Source organism: Ovis aries, chromosome 15 (assembly GCF_016772045.2).
Source record: "Ovis aries strain OAR_USU_Benz2616 breed Rambouillet chromosome 15, ARS-UI_Ramb_v3.0, whole genome shotgun sequence".
Lineage (NCBI taxonomy): Eukaryota > Metazoa > Chordata > Mammalia > Artiodactyla > Bovidae > Ovis > Ovis aries.
The window spans coordinates 77,488,441-77,501,990 of NC_056068.1; the positions used below are offsets into that span (position 1 = coordinate 77,488,441).

Genomic DNA, 13,550 nt, shown 5'->3' on the forward strand with positions numbered 1-13,550 from the left:
CAACTATGGAAAGTTCCTCGCAAAACCCACTTGCTTGCCTATATAAACCAAGAGTTTGTGGCAATAAAGCGGAACTGCTTAGAGGGAACTGCTGTTGAGTGTTATTGTCTCTCGCTGGCTGAGGGGCTCAGTTGGCGGACAGCAGGCTCTCCTCTCCTCAGGACCCCTCAGCTTTGCTGAGGGAAGTTCCACTGCCTCTCTCTTCTGTGGAGCACCCTGCAGCAACCCCACTCCAGTGTTCTTGCCTGGCGAATCCCAGGGATGGCAGAGACTGGGGAGCTGCCGTCTATGGGGTAGCACAGAGTCAGATATCACTGAAGTGACTTAGCAGCAGCAGCATACATAAAGAAAAAGTTTCCATATAAAAATGTAGACTTCAAAAAATCTTTCAAAAATGGAAAAATTCCTGCACCCAGAACCAAACCAAACCAAACAAAACAAAACTAGATTCTCAGAAACTGTCCCTACATCCATCAGTTGATTTTCCATTTGATACATGAGTTTGTATATTTTAAGGTATAAAGTAGTGAGTCATACAGCTTTTACACTTCCATGTCTGGATTTTTTCACTTAAGATTATGTTTGTGAAGTCTTCCCATGCTCTTGTATGAGGATGTAGTTATTCATTGTCATTGCTGTGTACTTTTCCAGTGTACAAACTTATCATAAAGTCATTTGTCTAATCTAAAGCAGGAGTCAGTGAACTTGACCTGTTAGGTTTTATTGGAGCTGTGATACACCATTTATTCATGTATTATGGATGGCTGCTTTTGTGATAGAGGACAAAACAGTTCAGATGTAACAAGATTTTATCATCCACAAACCCTAAAATATACATTATTAAACACTTTCAGAAAAGTATGTCATCTTGATCTAATGTATTAAAAGAAATGAGTTGGTTTTGGTGTTACACTACTGTAATTAATACAATGGTGAACATTTCTCTGAATGCCTTTTGGGTGCATATTCATTCTATATGCTTGGACATGCTTCTAGGAGTAATATTTTTGGACATTTATTTGTTCAGCTTTAGGAGACGCAAACATAGAACTTTGCCAAGTGCAGTCTCAAATCTCAATCTACTGTCAATGCATAAAAACCATGGTTGTTTCACATCCTCAACAATAGTAGATACTTGTTTACTATTTGGTGTGTAAACAAGTACTTTTGCCATTTGGTTAGTGTCAACACAACTCTTAACGTTTTATTTCACTTCCATTTACTTCAGCACTAATAAAGTCAGATATCTATCCGCTTCTATAAGTGAAAGTTTGCAGCCTCGAGCCATGAGCTACTCCAGAATTCATGACCTCCAGAGGAGAGGATTTTGATCTGGAGTCAGAGAGAAGGCTTGATCACTTGAAGGTTTTGTGTAATAAAGTTTTACTAAAGTATAAATGGGTAGAGGAAGGTCTGACATAGACATCGGAAGGGGGCAGAAAGAATGACTCCCTTGCTAGCTTTCAGCAAGGAGTTATCTATCTGTTAAAGAATCACCTAAAAACAGAGAGTTGCATCAGGCCCCTCTCCCGCAATATGCATTTTGAGACAGCATGGGGCACAAGGTGAGTCATCCCTAGCCATGAAACAATTGACATGAACCTTAAAGAAAGGTAGATTTCCAAGCAATTACATAGTTTCATTAACATAGCTTAAGAGAACATTCCCATGAGTCAGACATATGGCTTTGTTGAGCCATTATCAGTTCAAAGTTTAAGAAAAGTTAAGTCCAGGCTAAACCAGGGGTCTTCCTGACAACACAGAATTTAAAGCAAACCTTGCTGGGAGCCAGCGTGAGGAATCCCGGCCATGGCAAAGCTCATGAGGAAGGAGGCTTGGCATACGCAAAGGTGGGATAGAGCCTCAGGGGTCCCCCTGAAAATTCTCAAGCATCTACCCCCAAAATCAGAGTCTGCCTACCTTACTGCATTATGCCTTTCACCAACTACTCTGACATTAACAGGGGGCTATTCCCCACCACCTTTTTCTGGAAAAAGTTAACTTAGAGCTCCAGCTAACAGTCTCCTGCATATAAAGAGAATGTCTCTGCTTAAACCCCTCTGATAGCTTTCTAACTTACCTGACCGGTCTGTCTGGATTTTTACAACTGAGCATGTGAATTGTTTACAGCCTCCCAAGTGCCAGAGGCACTGAAAGCTTAAGATATTCTAGGAAAAATCATTAGAATAAAACTGATTAAGGGTTGCATTGTTGAGCCAATACTTGCTGCCAAGTTTTCATATCTTTTAATGTAACTTTATTTAGTACTTTGAAGGGGATGCAGATTAAGGAAAAACACTACAGGGAAAATGAGATTAACATTCATTAAGGAAGAGAGCCATAAAATGGTAACAGGCCTTTTGGCCAGAAGATAATGTAAATCACCTGAGACCCTTTGTATACGGAAAGATTTTCAGAAAGAAAGCCTGGTCTTGATAAGGGTCAGGGCTGCTGACCCTGCATAACTTTGTATTATACATTGATCTCTGTGTACAACCAAAAGTATGAAAAGCTTTCCTGGAAAATAAAGGACGGACCAGTTCCTGGAAAGACTGGTTTCCCCCGTGTGGTCTTTTCTTGTTCTCTGCTTTTCTGGCTGAATTCCCATCTGGAGCGTGGAGGCTCACCATGTCTACTTACTTGCCCTGGCTTCTAAGACCCACACAAGAGGGAGCCCAAGGCAGGGCACCCTCTGCTATTCAGGCGGGTGTCAGTGGTCTATGTAGGTGGTGCAAACTCCTTGTCTTGGAGTTTTATTGGTTTTCCACATAAACCAAGGAATATCAGCCTCTTTTCTCCTCTGTTTCTTCACTACATTATTCTTCCCCAATCTCTTTAAATTTCTAATTAATCTCTCTTTAATTGCCGACTCCATCACCGCTTTGAATTCCCTGGATCACCAGGGGCTGGACCCCGGCACCTTCTTTAAATTTTGTGTAGAGAAGGAACAAACAAAACAAACAAACAAAAAACATCTGCCACTTTCAGCTTATTTCCTCTTCTTGGGGATCCCTCGCCTTCCTGCCTGTTACCTTCTCATAAGGAGTCCATGAGATGTTGAACTTGGATAACAGGGCATGTAACACAGCTGTTTTTAAAAGTTTTGTCCTACTAAAACTTACACTGTCTTAATGGCTTCATGTAATTGACATTTCAGGTTGAGTGAGTGAGTGAAAGTCACTCAGTCGTGTCCAACTCTTTGCAACCCCATGTACTATACAGTTCATGGAATTCTCCAGGCAGAATACTGGAATGGGTTGCCTTTCCCTTCTCCAAGGGTTCTTCCCAACCCAGGGATCAAACCCAGGTCTCCCACATTTCAGGCAGATTCTTTACCAGCTGAGACACAAGGGAAGCCCTCGAATACTGGAGTAGGTAGCCTCTCTCTTCTCCAGGGGATCTTCCCGACCCGGGAATCAAACTGGGGTCTCCTGCACTGCAAGTGGATTCTTTACCAACTGAGATACCTGGCCTATATGTTCAGATCAATTCTTTGACTGAATGTGAAGTGACTCTTTTTGCTTTTTCCTCATATTCTTTCCACTCAAGTGGACCTTAGAAAGCATCACTATGAACAAAGCTAGCAGAGGTGATGGAATTCCAGTTGAGCTGTTTCAAGTCCTGAAAGATGATGCCATGAAAGTGCTGCACTCAATATGCCAGCAAATTTGGAAAACTCAGCAGTGGCCACAGGACTGGAAAAGGTCAGTTTTCACTCCAATTCCAAAGAAAGGAAATGCCAAAGAATGCTCAAACTACCACACAGTTGCACTCATCTCACATGCTACTAAAGCAATGCTCAAAATTCTCCAAGCCAGGCTTCCGCAATGCATGAACCGTGAACTCCCTGATGTTCAAGCTGGTTTTAGAAAAGGCAGAGGAACCAGAGATCAAATTGCCAACTGCTGGTGATGGAATGAAACACCAACACTACAGAGTGGTTTGAATTTTTATATTTTAGCAATTGCTTCTTACAGCTGCTTTATTTTATATCCCTTGCACAACAACCTACAGGGCAAGTTGCCAAGCACTATGATTCAGAGACTATACAGTGCGTAGGCGCAGGGCAAGATAACCTTTACCTTGACTTATTTTCTGCAGCTAAGACTTTGTTTTGGGGAACTTCCTTAACAACTTAGAATCCATTTTGTCCCTGGGTCTGTTCCTTTTGAGGAATCAGAGAAACATCCTTGTGGGCAAGAACTGTTCTTTTCCCACAGGAACAAACAGGATTTTTAGCTGAACATCTCGTTTGCAAGAATGTTCAGCCCTGGTTGAGAATCTTGTTTGCAAGCACTTCTCAACCTTCCTTATACCTAGTTCCCTACACTGGGCAGAACATCTCATTTGCAAGAGTGTTCAGCCCTGGTTGAGAGTCTCATTTGCAAGCACTTCTCAACCTTCCTTATACCTTGTTCCCTACACCAACATCCGCTGGATCATGGAAAAAGGAAGAGAGTTCCAGAAGAACAGCTATTTCTGTTTTATTGACTATGCCAAAGCCTTTGACTGTGTGGATCACAACAAACTGGGGAAAATTCTGAAAGAGATGGGAATACCAGACCACCTGAACTGCCTCTTGAGAAATCTGTATGCAGGTCAGGAAGCAACAGTTAGAACTGGACATGGAACAACAGACTGGTTCCAAATAGGAAAAGGAGTACATCAAGGCTGTATATTGTCACCCTGCTTATTTAACTTATATTCAGAGTACATCATGAGAAACGCTGGATTGGAAGAAGCACAAACTGGAATCAAGATTGCTGGGAGAAATATCAATAACCTCAGATATGCAGATGACACCATCCTTATGGCAGAAAGTGAAGAGGAGCTAAGAAGCCTCTTGATGAAAGTGAAAGAGGAGAGTGAAAAGGTTGGCTTAAAGCTCAACATTCAGAAAATGAAGATCATGACATCCGGTCCCATCACTTCATGGGAAATAGATAGGGAAACAGTGGAAACAGTGTCAGACTTTATTTTTTTGGGCTCCCAAATCGCTGCAGATGGTGACTGCAGCCATGAAATTAGAAGACACTTACTCCTTTGAAGAAAAGTTATGAGCAACCTAGATAGCATATTCAAAAGCGAGACAGTACTTTGCCGACTAAGGTCCGTCTAGTCGAGGCTATGATTTTTCCTGTGGTCATGTATGGATATGAGAGTTGGACTGTGAAGAAGACTGAGCACCGAGGAATTGATGCTTTTGAACTGTGGTGTTGGAGAAGACTCTTGAGAGTCCCTTGGACTGCAAGGAGATCCAACCAGTCCATTCTGAAGGAGATCAGCCCTGGGATTTCTTTGGAAGGACTGATGCTAAAGCTGCAGCTCCAATAATTTGGCCACCTCATGTGAAGAGTTGACTCATTGGAAAAGACTCTGATGCTGGGAGGGATTGGGGGCAGGAGGAGAAGGGGTCGAGCGAGGATGAGATGGCTTGATGGCATCACGGACTCGATGGACGTGAGTCTGAGTGAGCTCCGGGAGATGGTGATGGACAGGGAGGCCTGGCATGCTGCGATTCATGGGGTCGCAAAGCATTGGACAAGACTGAGCTATTGAACTGAACTGAAAGTCATATTTTATAGAGGCACATCATATCGCCTGAAAAGAGCCTTAGAGATAATATAGCTTAAATCCCTCTACACAGGGTGATCTGAGGGATAGGAAGCAAGAGTTAGATATTTATAATGGTGTTCCTGCCTGGTTTATAGCATGATTCTAATGAAAGAGAAAGACATCCAAGGTGGTTAATGATTGCTGCCTCTAGCTTTTAACCCAGATCCTCCTACTTACTGGTGCTTTTCTATTTGTAATGAGTATACTTGTACAGCCTGTAACAAGTATGAGTCTGTTTGTCCTCTGCATTAGACATTTACAAAATCTATCATTGCTTTGCCATGATTCAGTTCAGTTCAGTTTCTTAGTCGTATCTGACTCTTTGTGACCCCCATGGACTGCAGCATGCCAGGCTTCCCTGTCCATCCCCAACTCGCAGAGCTTGCTCAAACTCATGCCGTTGAGTTGGTGATTGCCATGTTTATGTTAAAGTATTTCAGTGGCAAGGATGAAGAAAGAGGTCAAGATACAGGAATGTGACTGTAATATTAAAACATTACATATATCATTGATAAATTGCTTTTGCACAATGGTATTTTCCATGAGTCATTGGTGCATGTATGAGGATAATGTGATGTGAAGACATTAAAATGGTAAAGAATGAAGAACACTGAAGTTGACAGGCTACAATAAAGTTTTTGATGTATTGTCCCCCTTTTTTTCCCACAGATTACTGTCAAGAAAGAAGAATAATTTTGCCCAAATTCCTCTCTGAAATTCTTGTTTAGAAATTATCTAAAAAAAAATTCCATAATTTCTCATTAATTTCTTCAATTTGAGGAGAGGAAGCCTACAATTAACTGAACCAGTCAGTTCTAGTTTTGGAATTCCATTAATGGGCTTAAAATATTCTTCTATTTACATATTCTTCACTATATACAATAAAATGGGCTAGTATTCATGTTGAATTAGTCTTTAGATGGTGACATAAAACTTATCATATATGTGAAGATGGATTAATTAGATCCATGTTTATTAATCTCTGAATTAATGGTAGCCCACTGACTCCCTATTTTAACTATATTTCTGACTATATTTGCTGCCATTTTTCTGCTCATCAGCAACAAGTCCAAAGAAGTCTGAGTGAATTGATGAAGTATGCCAGGAGTACACATATTTCAGTCTTTTCTATTATGCAAGAATTATCCTAATTTTTCACTATGAGAATTTTTCTTAACATGGCATAGTGCTTTACAAATACCACCCTGAGCAACAGAGGAATTATGTAGGCTTTATTTTTCCATTCTGAAATATTGTCACATAAGGTCAATTTACAATGGCAGCAAGAAAATTGAAGACCATCAGAAGCTTTTAATTTTATAATTGCAATGGATAAATATGTCTTTTCAGTACATTATGGTATTTTAAATACACGGTCACATCCTAGCTTTCTCAATAAACTAATTTAGTGCTTTAGACTTCAGGAAACCACATCAAAAGCAGATGAAATAGTCAAATAGCAAGAACTTAGAACCTATTCTTTATAGTGAAATTGATAAGCATGTCTTTATAGTATATTGTCTTAATGTCCAAAACCATTTTATGGACCTTCAAAACAAACATGTGCATATGTGTTCAATGTTAACTATATTCTGATATACATTTTTAAGCTGCTTATCAAACCCTCATTTAATTTTGTACTACTGACATATAATTAGCAGTGAAAAGTGTTGTCTTCTATTTTTAGTTTATTGTATATTTGTTTATTTGATCTTCCAGACAACACGTAGTGCTTTTTTTGTATAATGCAATGCTCAGTCTTTAGCAAAGAACTCTGATAAACAGGGTGATATAAAGTAGTCGTTTAAATAGGTGGGGTTTTTTTTGTGAACCACAGAGACAAAGAGGGGTATTTAACCAGAGCTAAGAGTAAGGAAAATGGGAAGGAAATTGGTGTGCAGAGAGTCACAGAAGAATTGATAGCTGATAAAGAAGCACAATTTTGTACTTTACCATGATTCTATCCACTGTCCCTTAACTTCTTTTACACTTTTTAAAACTGTATTCAGACAAAATTGACAAATACCATGCTTATGATATAGGGCATGAAGATATAATATATGTGTATGTTGTGAAATAATTACTACAATAAAGTTAGTTAACACGTTAATCAATTTACATAGCTATCACTTTGAGTGTGGATACCAAGAAAACCTTTAAGAACTCCTCTCTCAGCAAATTTCAGTCTTACAATACACTACTGTTAAGTAGAGTCACAGTGCACATTAGACCCTCAGAATTTATCCATCAAGTAACAGGAGGTCTTTAAACTTTGACCAACATCACCCTTTGCTCCCACCTTTCAGCCTGTAGCAACAGCCACTCTACTCTCTATTTCTATGTGCTTGACCAGTTGGATTCCATGTGTTGGTGAGATCGTACAGTACTTGTCTTCCTCTGTATGAATTATTCCATTAGCATTTCCTCACGGTTCTTCCCTGTTGTAGCCAATATGACTTCTTCTAACAGGCATGGACTCGTACACTTCAAGATCAGAGGAACTGTCAGATCCTCTGCCTGCTATGTTTTCATCTCCTAAATTGAATCCTTTTCTGATTTGACTGAATATCCAAAGATGCCTTTCCTTTAGACTGGTTTTAGATATTTTTACTTCTGAATAATAGACCACTATGTGTTACCTCATGATGAATTTCAGGCTTATTATGAACTACTTGACTGTTTAGTTAATACATTATTAACCCTAGCTTATATTTAGTAGTATTTAAACTACAAGATGTATTGTAGTACATAAAGAACTAAAAGGCTCGAAGATCAGTGAACAAAGTGCACTGTATATCTTTGAGTTCAGTTCAGTTCAGTTCAGTCGCTCAGTCATGTCCAACTCTTTGCGACCCCATGAATCGCAGCATACCAGGCCTCCCTGTCCATCACCATCTCCTGGAGTTCACTCAGACTCGCGTCCATCGAGTCAGTGATGCCATCCAGCCATCTCATTCTCTGTCGTCCCCTTCTCTTCCTGCCCCCAATCCCTCCCGGCATCAGTCTTTTCCAATGAGTCAACTCTTCGCATGAGGTGGCCAAAGTACTGGAGTTTCAGCTTTAGGATCACTTCTTCCAAAGAAATCCCAGGGCTGATCTCCTTCAGAATGGATTGGTTGGATCTCCTGTATATCTTTAGTGTAATTTAAATAGTGCTTGACTAAAAACTGAACAAAATTCACATATTGAAAAAGCCAGAAAAGTTTTTCCCAGAAAATAATACCATGTACAAATTCTGGAAATATAAAGAAGCATGACAGGTGGGGGGAATAGAAATATATTTCAAATAGAAATTATGTTTCTCATGTAACCTACCATTTAATTTTAATAAATCAACAATCACCATATATGGATGGATGTGTATGTATGCACATACACAAAATATAAATTTTTAAAACCATTTATCCTTCAATTTTTTCAGAGTCTGTTTCACATCCTTATTCCTTAGGCTATAAATTAGAGGGTTCAACATGGGAATCACAATGGTGTAAAATAAAGAGGTCATTTTGTCTTCTTCTAGAGAGTAGGATGAACTCGGCCTGAAATACATGAAGAGCATCGTCCCCTGGAAAACTGCCACAGAAGTTAGGTGAGAGACGCAAGTAGAGAAAGCTTTGAACCCCCCTTTGGCAGAGTGGATCTTCAAGACTGATAAGATAATATAACAATAAGAGACAAGAACTCCTGAAATGGAGCTTAATTCAATGAAGCCAAAAATCATGAATATCACTAACTCATTGACCTGTGTGTCTGAGCAAGATATCAACAGGAGAGGAGGAACATCACAAAAAAAGTGGTTAATCTCATTTGACCCACAGAAGCATAAATGGAATGCTAATGTTGTATTTATCAAAGCATCTATCATTCCCACCAGGTAAACCCCCGCCATGAGCAGAGAGCACACCCTGCTGGACATGCTGACCGCGTAGAGCAAGGGGCTGCTGATGGCCTTGTACCGGTCATAGGCCATCACTGCCAGCAAGAGACACTCACAATCTATAAAGGTATAGATAACCAGTAATTGCAGGGCACAGCCATAGAAGGGAATTGGTTTGTTCTTAGCCAATAGGTCCACCAGCATCTTGGGGCCAACTGCTGTGGAAAGGCAGAGGTCACAGAAGGAGAGGTGGCTGAGGAAAAAGTACATGGGTGTGTGCAGCTGGGGATCCATCCTAATGAGGGTGATCATTCCCAGATTTGCCAGAAGAGCAATGAGATAAACAAGGAGAAACATGGTAAATAGAATCACTTTGGTCTTGGTGTTATCAGTAATTCCCAAGAAAATGAATTCAGTTAAGGAGGAGCAATTCCCTGTGTCCATTCTTCTTTGCTCTTGTGTACACTTTCGGAGGAAATGATCAAGAAAATGATACTTGCAAGCGTAACACTTTTCTGCATCTACAAAATGAAATAAGACAGAATATTTTTTCTGTAAGTGTCTTTTTATACTTAGAAAATTATTCAGTCATGCACCCACTTTAAAGAGGCATGGCTTTCTATTCTGCAATAATAAGAAAGTCTCTAAGAAAGACCTTTGAGAAATGGGATGTAAATCTAGATGTCATTCATGAGGTTTTGTTACTTTCTATAAGCTCTTCTCTGAGTGTTAGTTTCTTCATCCCAGGGAGCAGATTTAGAGAAATTTAACTCTTTACCTCTTGAGGAAAACCTAGAAGAGAGAGACACCAGTGTTAAAGAGACCAGACTGTAAGACATAGGACTGAGCATTTATGAGGGCTGACAATAGTCACGTAGATACAAAAAACGGTAATGATTTTAATGGTTCTCAAAAAAGCATGATTGGTTTCAGAGCATTTGATTTAGTTCCAGAAACAGCGAGCATATCAATGACTAGTAATAAAACATAATTATATTCCTGGCTTTAGTTTATGTTATGATCAGTGTTTGCTTGGACGTGAATTAAGTGTTACGGATCTGATTTTCTAGAAATTTATTCCTGCTTCCCCACAATGCTCATTACCTCTTTGTGGAGTGGCAGTTGTCAAAAAGTGAATCTCTTCTAACAAGTGGGGCAAAAAGAGCTAAAAGGAAGTGAAAACAACAGAATTTATTGTCTGATTCACATCATTTTAGATTTTAAATGGCCCGTTAGTTACTAAAGCAGAAATAAGATGAGGGACAATAATGTTTCTAAAATGCATAGACTTTCCTCTTTGTTATATGTGTCTGTGTGTATACATTTTAATGTTTATAAGACTAGAATGGAAGCAATGAACTTTTTCTCCCCTCAGAGCTAAGTAAATATGGCATGTGGTTCACATGGGGATGAATTTGTACATGTCTTTATTCTTACTGTAGTACCTACTCTAGTTTAATAAAGCAAAACATACTTTAAATTAATGTATACACTTTTCCAATGATAAAAAGAGTAAATATTTCCTGTGAAGCAAAAGCAAAATAAAATAAATAAACAGCTGCATTGTGGATATTAGCAAGTTCAGTTTCTTGTGATTCTGAGATAGAAATATTTCTAGCCATTGATTTCAGATTTTCATGAGTAGGCAGGCACAAAATGGTTCATTTACAATTTGTTTCCCTCAAAATGTTACGTATTTTCTTCTATATCTTTAAGTTAGGAGCTGGAAACCTACCTGAGACGAGCAGGTCTTGACTAGCTGAACAATAAGCAGATGGCCTCTTATTTTACCAGGTACCTTGGGACTTAAATCCCTGTGCTACTGTCCCTCTGCTTTGATCTTATGCAAACATTTCCTTAATTGTACTTCTGCTTCTGCATTTTCCCCTGAGAATTCAGAAGCCACTTGGCACAGGCTGAATTTTCATACTTCACTATTGTCATCAAATTGATCTGTGGCAAAAAGAAAACTGCAAATTTTTTTGCATGATGTGCTTCACAGTCATCCTGAAATGGTTTCGTCCTTCTTTAGCTAATGAGTAAACCTACTGAAACTCAAAAGACCTCCCTTCATTATTTCCGTTTACTTAGATTTGTTCATAGTGTTTAAGAGCCTCCTTCACATCTCATGTAAGGATATGACCACACTTGGTTCATGTTTTCTTTTTTACTGAAATGTAATGTGTACATTACATAAGTAAGAGAAGCCCAGAATTCCCAGGTTAATTCTGCTCTTATCATGTGGCTGCCATAATCCAACCAATGATTTGTTTAGTTCTTTTTTCCTTTTTTTTCTTTCCTGGTTTCCTTCTATGTAGCCTGTGTTTTCATAGAATCATACTCTATCTTGGGGATATTTGATGCTCTAAGCATCACATTCATTTAGGAATCATTTACTTATACTACTACTATTGATAAATACTATTATTTTCTTATTTTCCAGGTAAAGAAACAAAAGTTCTAAAGGATAAAGCTAATTTCCCCATAATCAAATTCACTCAAGTTGTAAAGACTTCAGCTTGATGCTTCAGAGCATTCCTGTGTACACTGCCTTCACTAGCTTAGGTGGAGCTGTCTTCAGTTTCTTTCACTCCACCTTCTCATGTTCTACTGCTCAATTTTAATTCTTCTTTATTTTTGTTTTTTCAATCAAGAGCCATGGTACTGAATGAAGGAAATCAGAGCTCTGTGACCATGTTCATCCTCTTGGGCTTCTCAGGATACCCATGCCTCCAGGCACCCCTTTTCTTGGTGTTCTTGACCATTTACACAGTCACTCTGGTGGGGAACCTTGGCATAATTGTGGTCATAAGGACCAGTCCCAAACTCCACACACCCATGTATTTTTTTCTCAGCCATCTCTCCTTTTTGGATATTTGCTCTTCCAGCGTATTTACACCCAAACTCCTGGGTATCTTGGTTGTGGAAGAGAGTTATCTCTTTCAAAGGATGCATGGCACAGTTTTTCGTTGGCTGTGCATTTGTGATTACGGAGATGTCCATTCTAGCAGTCATGGCCTATGACCGGTGTGTGGCTGTTTGTAACCCCCTGCTCTACACAGCTGCTATGTCTCCTAAGCTCTGCAGCCTCCTGGTGGCTAGGACTTACACATGGGGTGGAATGTGTTCCTGGACAATCACATGTTCTCTTTTGGAGCTGTCCTTCTGTGGTTCTAACGTCATACATCACTTTGGCTGTGAGTATTCTGCCATCATCTCTGCTTCCTGTTCTGACACCCATTTCAGTCAACTGATGTGTTCCCTCATTTCTACACTAAATGAGGTATGTAGCCTCCTGATTATCCTCACGTCCTATGCTTTCATAGTTGTCACAATCATTAAGATGCCTTCAGCTGCTGGACTCCGAAAAGCCTTCTCCACCTGTGCTTCCCATCTGACCGCCATCACCATTCTCCATGGGACTGTTCTGTTCCTTTATTGTGCACCCAACTCCAAAAGCTCATGGCTCCTCATCAAAGTAGCCACTGTGTTTTTTACTGTCATGAGTCCTATGCTGAACCCTCTTATCTATAGCCTTAGGAATAAAGATGTGAAAGAGACAGTCAGGAGTTTGATAACTATGAAACTGCTTTCTCCCTCAATATAATTCAGAAGTCCAGTGGGACTGAAAAACCACTTGAATTAAAGTCAGCCTGGGTATTAGCCAGATAAATATGCTTGTGTTCATATTATGCCTTATAATTTTCATATATATTTCTGATGCTAGTTAATCTTTATTATAAGTAAATATATGATTATGTTTCAAATAAATTGTATGTTGTATTTTACATTTTTTTTGATGGTCAGATGCGCTACAATTACTTCTCGGTTAATAGAGAAATAATACATTATGGAAGTCAGAGTGATGAAAAGGGATATATAGTTAGAGACTCATTCCTTACGCTACAGTTTATGTTGTGGTTTGTAACAATGCTGCAAACACAGATGATAACTGTGTTTAGTGTCAGGGTTAAGGTTAGGGTTAGTGTTAGGGTTAGGGTTAAATTTGCACTTAGGTTCTCATAACTAACTCTTCTGATTCAGTTTTATAAAATGC

General features: G+C 39.4%; 1 protein-coding gene and 1 pseudogene across 1 annotated transcript; one reads left to right on the forward strand and one right to left on the reverse strand.

Moving 5' to 3' along the window:
• Positions 1–9,007: 9,007 nt before the first annotated feature.
• Positions 9,008–9,940, reverse strand: LOC114118322 (olfactory receptor 5W2-like). Its single transcript, XM_027979070.2, has one exon. It carries the CDS (start codon positions 9,935–9,937, stop codon positions 9,008–9,010), a length of 930 nt encoding a protein of 309 aa, XP_027834871.2. The 5' UTR covers positions 9,938–9,940.
• A 2,205-nt stretch (positions 9,941–12,145) lies between these two features.
• Positions 12,146–13,207, forward strand: LOC114118321 (olfactory receptor 1165-like; annotated as a pseudogene).
• The last annotated feature ends 343 nt before the right edge of the window (positions 13,208–13,550 follow it).

What these genes read in the sequence shown, in the direction of transcription:
- LOC114118322 (XM_027979070.2), bottom strand. Translation starts at nt 9,937, where the DNA reads ATGGACACAGGGAATTGCTCCTCCTTAACTGAATTCATTTTCTTGGGA.